Consider the following 16,318-nt stretch of genomic DNA (forward strand, 5'->3'; position numbering starts at 1 on the left):
TTGTCACATTTCACTGATGGGAGAGGTAAGAGCTGTCCTTGGGACTGCACTAAGTGAGGACATCTGGAAGCTTGCGCCCGCTTCCTCCTGGTGCTTTCATTCCATGTGCCTTTTCTTTTTCCTTATTTTAAACTGTATCCATTTTCTGTAATAAACCATAATCATGAGCATTATAGCTCTTCTGAATTTTGCTGGTTCTTCAAGCAAATCCAGTCTAAGACTGGTCTTGGGGACCCCTGGCACATTCACTTTATGCAAACTATATATCCTCAATGAAATTATCTAACCTCATTTAGTTTCACTTTCCTCTCTGTAAAATAATAACACCTGCTTTGCAGTGAAATTCTGGCAGCCAGCCTACACTGTATTTTCTTCGCAAGCATAATTTGAAGAGTTACTATAGAAAACTCCAGGAAAATGTAAAGTACCAGCATAAAGCATAGGTATTCAACAAAAGTTAGTTCTCTTAAGCAATATTGTTTGTGAGTTCTTATATCTCTCCTCTCTCCCCACCTCTAGATGCAACTGTCTGGACTAGGAGATTTAATTTCAATGAGTACAGTGATGTCCTCTTCCAACCCTTCTGTCCCCCACGGACATCCTTCTCCTCCTATCAACTGATTACTCTTTATTTTCATCCAAAAATCATTCTTGATGGAGAAGACAGGCGAAGTAGAAACTTTGCTTGACCTTTATTATTTATTGGCCTCAAGCAGTAAATATATCTCTTTCTTGATCTTCTTTAAAAGTTCCATTTTATTTTCCTGTCTCTGGTATTTTTTTTCCTGTTCCCAATAAACTTTTCTGGCCTTACTCCTACATATTTGTGGTACTTTCTCATATTCATCTTTTATTATCTACCCTTTAAAAAAAAATTATTTGCCTAATTAAAAAAATATTTTATTGTTACATGTTTTTCCTAATTACAAAGAAATGTATAGTCAAAATTAAAATAATTAAAATACTTATTTAAACTTTCTTAGAAGTTCTACTCTAAAGAAATCACAATGTATTTCTTTTATCTACTTCAGCTCACAGCAGAGATCCTTGTGCTACTGGTTTCTTTAATTATCTTACCATATTCCTCCCTATTAAGACAATTCTTGATGCAATAAACAGAAGAGTTTCTTTCTGGAGAGTTTCCGGCTCTCTCAAATTTCATGCAATGAAACATATCCATCTTTTCTCTAAACTTTAAAAATCTACGCTTTTGTCAAGTCCATGGTATAGATTTGAGCTTTCTCTTTTGGGTATCAGGAGCACATTTTAAAATGAAAGACTCAGGTTATATTCTCTGTACGTCCTCATCAAGTACTATTTTCTAAGATTCTGTCTCTATAGAAAGTGGCACAGATGACCAACAACTGCAGAAACTTTTGTAAAGAATAGCTCTCTCAGGCATTTGTGCTTAAAGCAAGAACCCGAGAAGTGCCCCGGCGATGCAACCAAGGCAGAGCCAGGGACAGATTTGGAATAAAACCTGAAAGTCTTGTCAATTTTTAATTGCTGTTAATTAACAATCCTTCAAGGCACACGGGTAGGTGAAGACAGCATGGAAGCTTGTCTAGAAAGTTGGAGTTTTATATAGCATTAAGTAATCTTATTTTTCTTTGCTTCAGTTCCACACATATAAAATGGAGATTTAAAAATTGAAGCCACATGAGATAAGCTGCAGGGGGAATATACATATTTTTTGTGTCCAGCACTCTACTTCTCTGGGAACTGGTGCTAATTCTCCTCTGTCTACACAGTTTCTGCTGAAGCTGTCATGTTTATTCATTCCTTTCTTCAACTACTATTTATTGAGTGCTACATCTGACACTAGCTCAGGTCCTGCAGATACAGCAATGAATAAAACATACAAACATTTCTCACAGAGCTTACGTCCTGATGGAGGAAATAAGACAGTAAGCAAAATAAGTAAATATTTGGTATGTCAGATAAAGCATGCTATGGAGAAAAAGCAAGCAGGAAAAGCAGCAAGGAAAGTGCTGTAGTTGAGGAATGAAATTAGTGAAGTGCTATGTTTGGTAGGTGGCCAGAAGTGGCTTCATCCAGGGTATTTTTGGAATTGGATCAAAACAGGATAGTCTGAATCAAGAATGTAGAGTAAGGAGTAGGGGGGGAAGTCTGTTAGAAGCAAAAGAGAAGAACGAAAAAGATACAAGAGAGTAGCATGAAAGGAGAATGTGGGGAGAGAGGGACAAAAAGAACCTCCAAGGTTCTGCATAATATTCTGTACACTTCTGATTAACTTTTCCAAAACAAATCCTTCTGATAAATTCCAAGCTGAAACGAATCAGTTTTGGTCACTCTCAAATAAAGAATCCTAACTCACACATATATTAAAATAACTTATAAATGCAATGCTCACCCAAAGTGGGAGCTGCTCGTTACTTCAGAAAATTAGAAGTTGGTGCTTCTGATGACAAGAATGAAGATGTGATACAGAGTTGAATTAATTCTCCTGTTCCCTGCATATGCAAAGTCACTTCAGTCGTGTCCAACTCTGTGCAACCCCATGGACTGTAGCCTGCCAGGCTCCTCTGTCATGGGATTCTCCAGGCAAGAATACTGGAGTGGGTTGCCATGCCCTTCTCCAGGGGATCTTCCTGACACAAGGATCAAACCTGCATCTCTTAGGGCTCTGGCACTGATAGGCAGGTTCTTTACCACTACCGCCACTTGGGAGGCCCTCTACTGTTCCCTGGCATCCAGGAAATAAAATGTACAAGAAACACTTATTTCGTTGTTTTCTTTGAATCAAATTACCTCTGATCCTGCACTGGGCCTGTGGAAAATTCAAATGAAAGTGTTATTTTTCACCCCCAGTTATGACCTCCCTCTGCTCCCCCAACCCTAGAGTCACAACAGAATTGGAGAAGCTTACTGATGTCTAGACGACTGGTATAGGCTCTCTAATCTCCACGTCATCATTGTACAAGCCTGCTTTATACTTTCTCTCAAAGTCCCTGACTCTCCGCTTCTACGCCAAGAAGAGAGAACAGAAACTTTACAAAGGTCGAAGGATGCTTTCCTCCCTAAGTTGTAGCCATCCCATCTGAAGTCAAGCAAACTTTCTGAAAAAGGGAAAATCCTGAAGGAGTCTCAGTTGTTCACTAATTACGGGACCTGTCAATCTCAGTTTCTCTCTTCTGATTTTCAAAACAATTCTCTTCTTTTCTGGCGTCCAAGGTAGACTGCATACAATGTTTTCATTTAGCTTAGGTTTTTATAGTAGACCACAAGAGTAAGTAAATTTCTTCTAGGAATTTCAGCTTTCCACCCTACAAAAACTCTCCCTCTTTCTCCACTCCTCCTCAGATATTGGGTTTTTTTCCTCCTTTTTTTTTTTTCTGGTATAATATATATCATAAAATCTCCCATTTAACCATTTAAAAGTGTACAGTTGTGTGGCATTAGGTACATTTACATTGTTGGGCACCCCAAAGATTTAATGAGGGTCTGGTGATCTGACTGAAGCAGGGGAGGGTTGGAAATATAGGAAGAAATAACTATTGTATTTTAAACATTTTTTTTTCCTGTTCTTGAAGGAATGGGACAAATTCAAATGAGATCCCATAATGGGTGATTCTGAGTAGCTAAGAGGCATCATTAGGATTCTAGACACTAATGGGAAAAAAGATGATGCAGAGAAAGGGTGATTGTAAGGAATTTTCTAAGAACAGTGAACACAAACTTGATCTGTCTCACAATACTCATAATACCATTTAATGTATCTGGGGAAGTAAAATGAAGAATTTTTCTTCATTTTGCCTTCTACCAGGATCAGAACAGTGTTCCTGAATCTTGTTTGGGAGTGAATAACTTCGAGAGGTCTCAAATCAAAAGGAAAATTTAATTTTATGAACTGCAATAATGCCTAAGCAATGTGTTACTAAAGAATGCAATCCATAGAAGAATTACTATTAAATGTCTTAGAATTCTTAAGAATTGAATGTGAGTTGCAGGATTTAAGGTGTGGAAAGGCTTGCATGAAGCGCATCAAAATAAACCCACAAGATTTAGCACTGGCTTGGCCTTGAGTTTTCTTTTAGGAATTTGAAGAATTCGTATCCATTTATGTGTTCCCAAATATTTAAGTGCCTACTCTGTGTGAGGCACCGAAATACAACAGTGAACTAGGTAAAAAAGATTCTTTGCTCTAATAGAGCTTACGTCTAGGTGTATTTTAATTCTGAATTATGAATCCAAGAGCACAATACATTGAATAAAGCAGTTAACCACGGGAACCGTAGTTCTTCACAAGCTGCAGCAGAAGTCAGCATTTTATTAGTAAATTTTCTGTTCCTGGATGCTGGGTCTTCTTAATTCTTAAAAGGGATAGGGGAGAGATGTGAAGATATTTCTCGCCGAAAATCTACATAGGCTTGGTGTTTGGGTTCGGAAACTGGGACTTACACCTGCGGCACCGAATTAACCCTACTTAACAAGCAAACAGGATGACAGAAGGAAAACTACTCCATCAGAGCCCTCGGAAGGGTCAGCGACTCCCAGCCAGCACGAGGAAAGCAAAGACTACAATTCCCACAAGCCCTTGCGATTCCACCCACCCGGGTAGCTTCGAAGCAAGGGAAAGGCCGGGGGGATGTCGGCCGCACTGCTTGTTGCGTCATTAGCGTGCGACTCCAAGCTACAAAACAGGTGTGGACTACAAAAGCATGGCAGCTGCTGAGGCGGTGGCGGTGGTGTTGTCGTCCTCTTTGAAACCAGACCCAGCCCCAGTCCCCGAAAGTGCAGGGACAGCTGCAGCAACGGCCGCCACATCCTCAGCGATGGCTGCAGCCGCGGCGCTTGCGGCCGCGGCCAGGACCGGATCCGAAGCCACGGTCTCCAAGCCCGCGTTGGCTACTAAGCTGCTGTCGCTGAGCGGCGTGTTCGCTGTGCACAAGCCCAAAGGGCCCACTTCAGCCGAGTTGCTGAATCGGCTGAAGGAGAAGCTGCTGGCAGGTACTGCAGCCGGGTGGGGACCAGGCGGAGGCCATGCGGTCTCCGTGAGAGCGGAAGCCGCAGGGAGCACGCTAGGCTTTTTGCCCTTTCAAGGCTCACGTGATAAAAGGAAGGGAAAGGGAGAACGACCGCTGTATAAACTCTGGACAGAAATCTGGAGCGTCTCCGGCTAAGACTTGTCCTAACGTAAACTCCTGTAGCCTAGTTGGCAGTTGTCGTTCTCAAGGGGAAAAAAAAAACAAGAAAAAACAAAATCTACGCACCCACAAATAAACCTCTGCTCTTGGGCATGCAGTCCAATTTTCTATAATCGAATCCCTCAGAAACCTTTTGTTTGGCTCACGTAAGTGAACTGTACCCAAATGAATCACTGGCTCTCTACACTCCAAAGCTGCTTTCTTAAAAATGTTGGAAATGTGGATATTACTTAACCAAGACTTAACACAGTGTTTTTCACAGAGTGGACATGAGAATTATTTAAAGTCCCTTCCCTTGCACAGATGCCGATGCCGATGCCTAATCCTTACCCTCTCAGAAATAGTGATTCTGAGGGTATGGGTGTTTTTAGGAAACTCCATCTTTAAACTGTTGTTCCTGGTGATTTTGGTGTAAGCAGTCTATGGACCACATTTTATTGAACACTATAACTTGGTCATTTCTAGAGCATTCTTTTTGTTTGTTTCTTTATATACACTGGGAGAATATTAGAAAATTCTAAAGGATCTCACAGCTTGTCAATCCAGTAGTTCGTTTCATACAGTGAAATCAAGAAACTTTTAGTTTTTTTTTTTGACACCTGCAATAAGCCAAATCTGAAAGACACCGATTCCTCCTTAACTGAGCTCATAGTAGTAATTTCTGTAGCCTTTGGTGATAAAACTATTTAACTAGCTTTTCAAGGCCCTCTAGAGTCTGGCCCTGGCTTATTTTTCCATCAAATCAGTACAGGAAATTTCTTTGAATAGTGTCCCCTGGCAAATGTTACTGCTTCCCTTTTTATTGCAAAAACAAACTCTTCTGGTAGGAATTTGTTAATTAAAACTGACACAGGTTCAGATGTTTGTTGGTAAATTCCTGAAGATATTTAATACCTGTGTTATATCTGCTCATTCTTTTGTTATACTTTCATTATACTTTGTTACCTGTAAGGATGTTGAAGGAAGGAATTACATCAGGGACAAGCCTTGTGGTGTCATCATGGAGTTGATTCCTTCATAGAATTGCTTTCCTTTGGCCTTCTTTGTTAGCTAAGCTATGGCATTTTTGTTCCTCAAAGTAATAATTTCTGTTCTTTCTTTCAGATGGGTTTCTCATAGGATTAAAGCCATAGCCTGGCTTTCTGGTTAGTTGATCTCCAGGAACTGAAATTTCTTGTTGAAACTTAGTTAAAATTGATGGTTTCCAAGCTGTTGCTGAACTGTCTTCTGGAGGCCACTCACTCAGAAGTAGACATTCTCATCACTCTCCATTTCTATATTGCTTGTGATTGGCTGATTCTATATTTATGTTAGCTAGACCAGGGCTTTCTAAATGCTGTTCTGACTGGTTGTCAGAATTTACCTGAAGGTTCTCTTAAAGATACAGATTCCAGAACACAACATTCTAATGCCAGCCGGGTTTGACAATCGCTGATTTAGGCCACAGTTAGTTGTCACGGCCTCTATTAATATTCCTTGCTTTTCTTTACATTGATTCATCTGGCACTAAAATCTCTGCTCTTCTGTCTTTTTGAAACCTTCAAGGCCTAAAACATAAAAGAATTTTATAGCTATAAAAGATCTTGGTAAATATTCATCATCCATGATGCCAGTGGGGTGAACCAGATTCCAACATAGTAGAGGCCAGGTGTCTTCAAACTTGGAAAAAGGGAAAAGCACAAAGGGAAGACAGTAAACTTTAGGGCCTCCATTCTCCAAGCACCTTTAAGTTAAAAATGCAAAGAGTTCCCAAAATGTTTCTATAAGTACAGTATGAGAGAGCCATAATGGGTTACAGGTGAAGGTGAAGGGTTTGAAGTCTAAGCCTAACCTTACAGGTTCACGTTAAAGCGTATCCTCATGTCTTTCCAAACATGGTGATGTCGTAATCAGAGAGTAACATTAGGATCATGTCCCAGACACTGGAGTTCTAACTCACTAAGGTGATAATTAAGTGGTGATTACAACCCAGCGCATCCTTTTGGCCATTTCAGCTGGCTTCTCCACTGTGGCTCTGCCTTCTCTCCTTACCTTGCTCTGTCCTTGCGTTTCAGTTTCTTTTACTCTGTTTTCCATCTTCTCTGTGTCCGTGGTAATGCATGCATGCTCAGTCACTTCAGTTATGTTGGACTGTTTGCAACCCTATGGACTGTAGCCCACCAGGCTCCTCTGTCCATAGGTTTTCCAGGCAAGAATGCTGGAGTGGGTAGCCATTTCCTTCTCTAGTGGATCTTCCCAACCCAGGGATCGAACCCTGGTCTTTTACATCTCCTGCATTGGCAGGTGAGTTCTTTACCACTAGTGCCACCTGGCAAGTAAGGAAGGTTTTATGGATTTGGAAAGGTACAGATCAAGACGGCTCTTCCTGCTTCTCTCTCCATGCTCATTTGAAGTCTGGTGGCCAGTATTCTCTCAATATGTTGTTATTTACCATGATGATGATGATGATAACAGCATATTGGTATAGAGCTTTGAGTTTCCAAAGCACGTTCAGGTAGCATTATTTGATTTTATTCTTTACAATAGGAATATGAGATAGGCCAGGCTAGCATCTTTTGTTTTTTTCCTTTTCTCTTTTTAAAATCTAAATGCTTTGGCGTGTAAGTGGCATCTTAAACTGTTACCTTCTTCCCATGTAACCTTTTGTTGAGATTAGCTTCTTTAAGGAATTGGTGACTTGATTAGGAGAGGAGGGCAGATATACAGATAGTCTGGGGACTTAGTATTCTCAGAAGTAACCCTGTATGAAATATACTCCAGATGTTTAGGTAGCTGGAGTGGCCAGCAGAGAACACCAGGGAACAAGAAAGATTTTAGAGATGGAATTGAGGACTTTTAAAACTAGCTTCCTATGTAAAAACTTCTTTTCATCATCCTCCATCTACTAGCCTACTACTGCTAGGAATTTACTAGATCTTTGTGGATTAGTGTGGATATTTACCCACTTAAAAAAATTTTTTTTCCCTTAGAAAATGGGTTCTAGTTTTTCAACAACTAATTTGGGAATACTGTTTCTTTGTAATTTAGATAGTGTCTGTATATTTAAAGTCTGTTCTTCAGTAATGTTGTAATCAGTTCAGTCACTCAGTCGTGTCCGACTCTTTGCGACCCCATGGACTGCAGCACGCCAGGCTTCCCTGTCCATCACCAGCTCCCAGAGCTTACTCAAACTCATGTCCATCGAGTCAGTGACACCATCCAACCATCTCATCCTCTGTTGTCCCCTTCTCCTTCTGCCTTCAATCTTTCCCAGCATTAGGGTCTTTTCAAATGAGCCAGTTCTTATAATCTTAATATATAAAGTTTGTACAATGCTTTTTATTTGTTTTGAGTATTTCATCCATGCCGCCTCATCCCATGGTAATGGAATTCTACTTTGTTTCTCTCAGTAATTACTTTCTTTTTTTTTTTTTTTTAATCCCATTTACTCTTAAAGAAGCTGGAATGCCTTCTCCAGAATGGACCAAGAGGAAAAAGCAGACTTTGAAAATTGGGCATGGAGGGACTCTAGACAGTGCAGCCCGAGGAGTCCTGGGTAAGAGATTTGAATGGAAATTTGATGTAACTGCCACTTATATAGAAAGAAATATTGATTAAGAACAGACAAAATTGACTAAAGCTATGCCATTTTCAGTCTACTTGGAATATTTCACATCTACTAGATTCACAGTGCCATCTTCTCAAGAAGCCCTTCTACAAGGTATAGAAGGCTGTTAGAAATAGCCACTTTCATGTGTGGAGTGTGGATGGACCTTGAGAAAGGGTGTGTATCAGTGCAGAAAAGAGTTAACACAGCAAGCCTGAGTCCACTATCTTTCTGAAGGCCTGCCTGCATTTGGGGACCTGGATTTGGGGTTGAACCATCCTTCCCCATCCAATAAGTGCAGTTTGGTGTGCCTCAGTGGTTTGTGTAAGCAGTGAGATTTATGCTGGACACCTGCTCTCCATCTTGGAATCTGTAATTTTTGTCCCACCATGCAGTGAGAGGGTGCCTGGATAACCATTCCTCTCATCCCCTCCAATAAAAACTTTGGATGTTGGGTTTCCAATGGGCTCCCTTGAGCAGGAACATTGTACACATGTTATTCCTTTTTCGATTATGGAAGGATAGAGGATGCAGCTGTGTAACCTTAGGATGTCACTGTAGGTAAATCTTAGCCATGGAAGAATCTTTCAGCGCGGGATAGTCTTGGGGACTCCTGACACAGTATATGACTCTTTTTGTTTTTTTGCCTGTATCTTCAGAAGATGAACCTTGTAGTTCCTCAGAGGAAGTCACTTTCTCTTGGGGACATTAGTTAAGTGTCTTACTACATGTGGAGGAAGATTGATAGAATTGATTGAGGGAAGAAGAGTCATTTGTCTTTTTTTCTTCCACCTTTTTAATTTGTTTGGGGTTTTTTTGCATCTAGTAGAGGTTCTAAAGGAACACCTCAGTGGCTCTATGGTAAAGAATCCGCCTGCAATGCAAGATCTGCAGGAGATGCAGGTTCAGTCTCTGGGTGGGGAAGACCTCTGGAGCAGGGAATGGCAGCCCACTCCAGTGGAGAATCCCATGGACAGAGGAGCCTGGCAGGCAACAGTCATAGGGTCGCCAAGAGTCAGACATGACTGAGATGATTTAGCACACATGCAGAAATCCTGAAGTCTATCTTTTTAGACTGCCAAAGTGTGTATCCGCAGGATGGGGTATGTTTTTAGACACCTTTTTATAACTGTATCCATAGTCACAGAAATACACATTTGGAATTCTCCCTATTTCCCCCTGCCCCACATACTAGAAACAAACTTTTATGGAACAAGCCTACGTTTTTACATGCCCTGGTGTTTTTTATTTTACTCTATTCCATTTTTTTTTACAATGTTGATCATAATCCCCTAAATTGATTTCATGCTGCCCTAATGGAATGTGACTCATGCTTTGAAAAATACTGTGCTAGAGCATCCAATCCATTTTATTTGAGCTAAAATTAGATGCAAATAAAAACAAACCTGATCTAAGCCAGCCAAAGGAAATGAATGCTTATTTAGAAGAAAAGGATAAAATTGGTGAATAAAATTATATTTTTCAAGAAAATTGGAAACTATATGATTTGCATTTTCTAAAATTACAGATTTTATGTGGTGCATGTTGGCAGAAACATCTTTACTTGAGGTTAAAACAGGAAAAAACACATGAAAATTCATTTTCTGAGTTAGAGAACTTGAATAGGCAAATTTTGACACGTTAACTACTGTTTCTTACCATAATAATTGATAATCACTTATTGAGCACTTACTGTGTGTGAGGTCCTGTAGTTAGTGAGTGGTGAGATCAAAAGTTGAACCTGGACGTGCTAAGTGTTAAAGTCTCTGCCCTAACCTGGGATGGCAAATAGCTGGTACTCCTGCCCTTGTTCCCCATGTCCACAGCAGAAATTACTAATCAGTCAGCATTCTTTACCATTCCTTCCAGAAGTGGGTTCATGATTCTTGTCAGTTCAGCTCTTCTTAAGCTCTCCCATCTTCTAAGGCGTCCATGCGTGCTCAGTCGCTCAGTGGTGTCTGACTGCGACCCCATGGACTGTAGCCCACCAGGCTCCTCTGTCCATGGGATTCTCCAGGCAAGAATACTGGAGTGGGTTGTCATTCTCTCCTCCAGGGGATCTTCCTGACCCAGGGATTGAACCCATGTCTCCTCTGTCTCCTGCACTGGCAGGTGGATTTGTTACCACCGAGCCGCTTGGGAAGCCCCTTTCTAAAGCACAGGAACATAAGTCCAAGAAGAAAGGGAATAAAATGTGCGTTTATTTATGAATAGACCAATTGTATTAATGTATGACTGTTGTTATTCATTGGCATGCAGAAAATAGTGATATTCAAGGCACTGGGTAAAGAAGTTTATTTTTTACCCTAAAATCTAAGGGATCTTGTTGAAAGCTTCCATTTTAGTATTGTGAAGGGGTGGCATTTGGCAGAGATTTGTGTGAGTGGAAGAAATTGTGTTGGAAATAATTTTCTTTTTTTTTTTTTTGGAAATAATTTTCTATTTAGAGGGTTAATTTGTATTTGATCACACATGTCCTTCAATATGATATAGTGTGTTCGTATGTCAAAATTATTAATTTTTTTCCTAATACCTGTGATTTCTATTGAGAAATAGTTTTTTAAAAAGTAGATATTTAGTTACAGAATAAGGGAAGTTTGTTGTCTAAATTCTACAGGCTGTTAAGCAAAGTTGATTTTTGGTGTATGGTGAAATGAACACTGGGCTGTAATCATCATGGGTTGTATACTGGCTACTTTATTTACTAAGTACATACACCCTGAGCAAATCCCATAACCTCCCAGAATTTCAGTTTATCTCTTAAAAAGTGATAACATCTACTGTAACTCTCAGAAGGTTTATTGGAATATCTTAGGAGATGTCTCAGAGAAGGCAATGGCACCCCACTCCAGTACTCTTGCCTGGAAAATCCCATGGACGGAGGAGCCTGGTAGGCTCCAGTCCATGGGGTCGCTAAGAGTCGGACACGATTAAGCAACTTCCCTTTCACTTCACTTTCATGCATTGGAGAAGGAAATGGCAACCCACTCCAGTGTTCTTGCCTGGAGAATCCCAGGGACGGGGGAGCCTGGTGGGCTTCTGTCTATGGGGTCGCACAGAGTCGGACACGACTGAAGTGGCTTAGCAGCAGCAGCAGCAGGAAGTGTCTATAGTATACTGATATATACTCTACCCTGTGAAGAGCTTTGTTAAAGGGCTTTTTGTCTTATTGTTGTTGTTTTTAACAAAACTGGACCTAGTGGAGAAATATACTTTTACTTTCAACATTTTAGGCTGTTTTTGCTGTTTTGAGGGGGAAATATTGATGGTAAAGATTTAAGAGTTTAGCTGACAATTTAAAATATAATCTGAAATTCAGGTTTATAATTCTATTAGCCTATATTTTATATAAGTACTAGAAATAGTTATAAAATGTTTTCAAATGTTAAATAATTATTACATATAATACATATATATTATATATAAAGCATATATAATTCTATAAAGAGGGCTTACAAAATTCTGAAAAACTCTGTGGTAAGCAGAATAATGACTTCGCTGAAGATGTCCGTGTCCCAGTCTCCAGAACCTATAAATATGTTAGATTACATAACAAGGATGCGTTACAGTTGCACGTGGAATTAATGTTGTTGATCAGTTGACTTTAAGAGACATCCTGGCATATCCTGGTGGATCCAGCGTAATCACAAGGGTCTGTAAATTGGAAGAGAAGGCAGAAGCATGTCAGAGAAGATGTGGCGATGGAAGCAGAGGTTGCAGTGATGCGGTTGCTGGCCTTGATGAGGAAGGGGGTCCTGGGCCAAGGAAGGTAAAGAGCCTCCAGAAACTGGAAAAGGCAAGGAACCTCCCCTTGGAAGCCTCTAGATAAAGGTTCTCCCCTCAGGCCTCCAGAAAAGAAGGCAGTGTCTTGACCCCTTGATTTGTACCATAGTAAAAGTCACCTCAGATTTCTGACCTCCAAAACTGTAGGATAATAAGTTTGTGTTGTTTTAAACCACTGTGTTGGTAATCTTGCACAAGCAGTAGGAAGATGATATTCAGTATAAATTACTTAAAATGGAACTAAGTTTTGATATACTATTTTGAAGTTTAACTTTAAAACTTAGAAAATTATGGTGAAAAAAGTTAGAAAATACAAGAAAACATAAAGTGTAAAGTAAAAATTATCCATTTTCCACCTTCCAGCAATAATTTTTGTCAACATTGTGGTTATATTTCTCCCTAGCTTTTTGTCTATGCGGATTTTTTTAAATTGAGCTATAATATATATACTCTGGGCTTTCCCGGTAGCTCAGCAGGTGAAGAATCCACCTTCAGTTCAGGAGACACAGGAGACGTGGGTTCAGTCCCTGGGTTGGGAAGATCCCCTGGAGGAGGAAATGGCAGGCCACTCCAGCATTCTTGCCTGGAGAATCCCCACGGACAGAGGAGCCTAGTGGGGTCGTAAAGAGTCAGAAACAACTGAGCCCTTGACAGAGGAGACTGTATACATGTACAAGCTGGGTTACTCTAAGATGCCTTCTTGTTTCACTGTGGATCACTGAAGCTACAGAGAAATCGTCATCCATCCAGCCTTTTAACTATGATAGAATCAGACACATCAACCTGCTCTTAAGACACCTTGCACTCTGGCTGATAAACCCACTGTGCTCATCCTTGTGTCTGAGAATTTGTCAATTTGTTCCTTCTTTAGAACACACTTCTCTCGTCTGCATGTTCAAATCCTGTACATTCTTTAAGGCCTAACTCTGAATGCCTCAGTGAAGCATTCTCTGGACTCTGCGGCCATGTAGAGTAACCTCCTACAGTAGTTATCTGTGTGTTCATTTTGACACATCATGTATGGATGTATTGTTATTTAATGTTATTCTCTCATTAATTGAGGCAACCTTTTTTTTTTTTTTTTTTGAGCACTTGCAGTTTCCCTTGTCTGTATTGTATTTTTCCCATGAGATTATAAGCCCTTTCAAAGTCAGGATATGTGCTATTCCATTAAAAGTGTTCTTGGGATGGAGTGCCTGGTAGCTGCTTGCAAAATACTGATTGGGGTTTCTTGAATGGAATGAAATTGAATTGAATCTTTGTTATTATTATACAAAGTTTTTGCCTCAGCAGCAGGTGCTCTCATTTGAGCTCAACAGAGGATCCCGAAGGCAGAGAGTGTTAATGTTAGCCCTTGAACCACTATGACTATCAAAGAAGCTGAGAGGGCCTTTGGGATAGACTTTATGAAGGAATGGGGATGTGAGCTGTGTTTCAAAGGATGGACTTTAAATACTTTACCAAGAAGTTGGTGCTGTAGGCATTGGGACCCTATTGAGGATTGTTCAGGAGCTTTGTGCCGTGGAGTTTTCGGAAATGGTTGTGAAATGGTATGAATTGGAAGAAGAAGAGATACGATATAGAACAGGGAGGTTGATTTGGGCTGGTGGCAGTGAGAGGAAAGCCTGGATGAGTAAGTTGGCAGGGGGATGAGGAGAAGAAGGTCTGCTGTTAGTCTGGTTGGAATTTTAATTCCAGCATGTACTGGTTGTGAGATACCGGGCAGAGTTCTTAGACTCCTATGCCTCAGTTTCCTCAGCTATCATAGAGGGATAATCGTATCATCTTGTTTTAAGGATTAAATGAGCTAATGAATGGAAAGCACTTAGAGTAGAATTTGATACATGGTAAACTCAGTGGATCATATCTGCTATAAATATTCATGATAATTCATTCAACTTGCCAGTCATTTCTCTTTGTTTCTTATAATTCTGAATTGCGACGGTTATATTGTGTGTGCTTTTACAAAATTGTATCCACTAATGAGAAATACTTCCATTCTTATGAAACTTTGCTTGCTGTTAAGTGAAGAAATGATTACATCCTCTCATCTTTGGCTGGTGAAATGTTTTGTTACAAGGATAATGTTTGAGGAGACATGTGGGCCATTGTACTTTTTATTTGGTCCATGCAAACATATACTCTCCAGACTCACATTTTACCCTGTATTATTCTTTGTGTCTGGTTGATATGTTATGTTTCTATTTTCTTGATTGTATACTGCTGGGCACAAATCATCTTTAAATGGTTCATTAGTTATGATAATAGCTTTTGCTTTGTTTAATAGTGGACTCTGTCAGAGAGTTTATCATACCAAGATTAACTGTAGCATTTTTTTTTTTTCACTGATGCCCATATAAAATTCCAGTGAGTCCTTGGAGATTTTTTCAAAACTTTTTGTTATCTAATTGTCTGGATTGAGGTTTCTAATGTTATGTTTCACACTTAGAGAAAGAAAGAAAGTCTCTCCCCCACCCCCACTTCAGAATTTCTTACTTGCATGACAAGTTCAACTGATTGGAATCATAGGAGCCCTGACATTATGCTAAATAAATGCTTTTTCTAACTTTACATATGCCAGGAAATTGTGCCCAATGTATGTCATAAAGCATATTTTTAAAGCCTGGTTTTCACAATATGATGTCATAGTATCTCTTTCTTTAATTTGTAGTGGTTGGAATTGGAAGGGGAACAAAAATGCTGACCAGTATGTTATCAGGGTCCAAGGTAAGAATACTGGAACGGTTCTGCTTTTCTTGAATGTTTTCTTAATGACCTATGTGTTGGATTTTATCAGTTAAAAAATAAACTGTATAACTTGCTTGAATGAGTGTCAACCCTGGGTATTAATCACAGTGTCTATAATATTTGAGATTCAAAATATTGAGACTGTAAATTCATAATTGAAAAGTAAATTTGACTTATCGAAGCAAAAATTTTGTGGTACCTATAATTTAAAAATAGATGTGTTTAGTGTTTGTGAGGGATTTTTTGGTATGTTTGTTTTTGTTTGTATAATTATATTTCTTAAAGAAAACTTACAGATCATAAATTCTGTTAGAAGATTTTTTTTAAACCTTAGAATTTTTGTAGAAACAATGTCATTTTGTAAGCCATGCAGTTTCCAACAAAAGACATGTTTTGTTCAGTGTTTACAGGATGTTTACTAACTAAAAGAATGGGGCTTCTTAAAGATGATGTTACATCATTCCTTGACTGCATCCAAAAGCATCTTTAAGGCTTTGAATAGGAGAGGGAGGAGGGATTAAGCAGGGACAGGACAGGTTCCAAACCTGGGCTTTAGGCCTTGAGTGAGAACCGTCACTGAACTGTCAAGGTGGAAGGAGCCCAGAGACATGTCTAGATGTCAGTGTTTCACCTCTCTGGGCCTCTTCCGGCTTTAAGAGAGATAATAATATCTGTATTCTAGTTAGCAGCTAGATGCTGGTTATAATAGCTTGGACTTGGGACCAGTGAAAATGGGGAAGATAGGAAATGTGGAAAACATGGAAGGAAGATTAATATGCCATTAGGAAGGGGAGAATTTCAGCAAGTTCCTGGACTAAACTTTTTGTTTGTTTTAAAACCCTTGTTGCAAGTGGGTTATAAATAGTTGGTAAAGTGCTTTCTGTCCAAATTTTTCCTTAGAAGAGAAACTGTGGTCAAAGACCATTTAAAAAACTTACCATTTCACTGCAGACTTTTATTAAAAATATAATTAATATCAAATTGCTAAATAAGTTTCTAAGCACCTTCATTTTCTGAACTTATCTCATGGTGG

General features: G+C 39.6%; 1 protein-coding gene across 2 annotated transcripts in view; it reads left to right on the plus strand.

Moving 5' to 3' along the window:
• Window positions 1-4,652: 4,652 nt before the first annotated feature.
• Window positions 4,653-16,318, plus strand: part of TRUB1 (TruB pseudouridine synthase family member 1) — a 29,355-nt gene continuing 17,689 nt past the window's right edge. The window contains exons 1-3 of one of the 2 annotated variants that reach the window (XM_043926599.1): window positions 4,653-4,971; window positions 8,605-8,703; window positions 15,209-15,264. In XM_043926599.1, coding sequence (XP_043782534.1) covers window positions 4,683-4,971; window positions 8,605-8,703; window positions 15,209-15,264 — 444 coding nt within the window. In that variant the 5' untranslated portion in view covers window positions 4,653-4,682. The remainder of the gene's footprint in view (window positions 4,972-8,604; window positions 8,704-15,208; window positions 15,265-16,318) is intronic. The other variant, XM_043926600.1, reaches the window with a different exon arrangement.

Source organism: Cervus elaphus, chromosome 15 (assembly GCF_910594005.1).
Source record: "Cervus elaphus chromosome 15, mCerEla1.1, whole genome shotgun sequence".
NCBI lineage: Eukaryota > Metazoa > Chordata > Mammalia > Artiodactyla > Cervidae > Cervus > Cervus elaphus.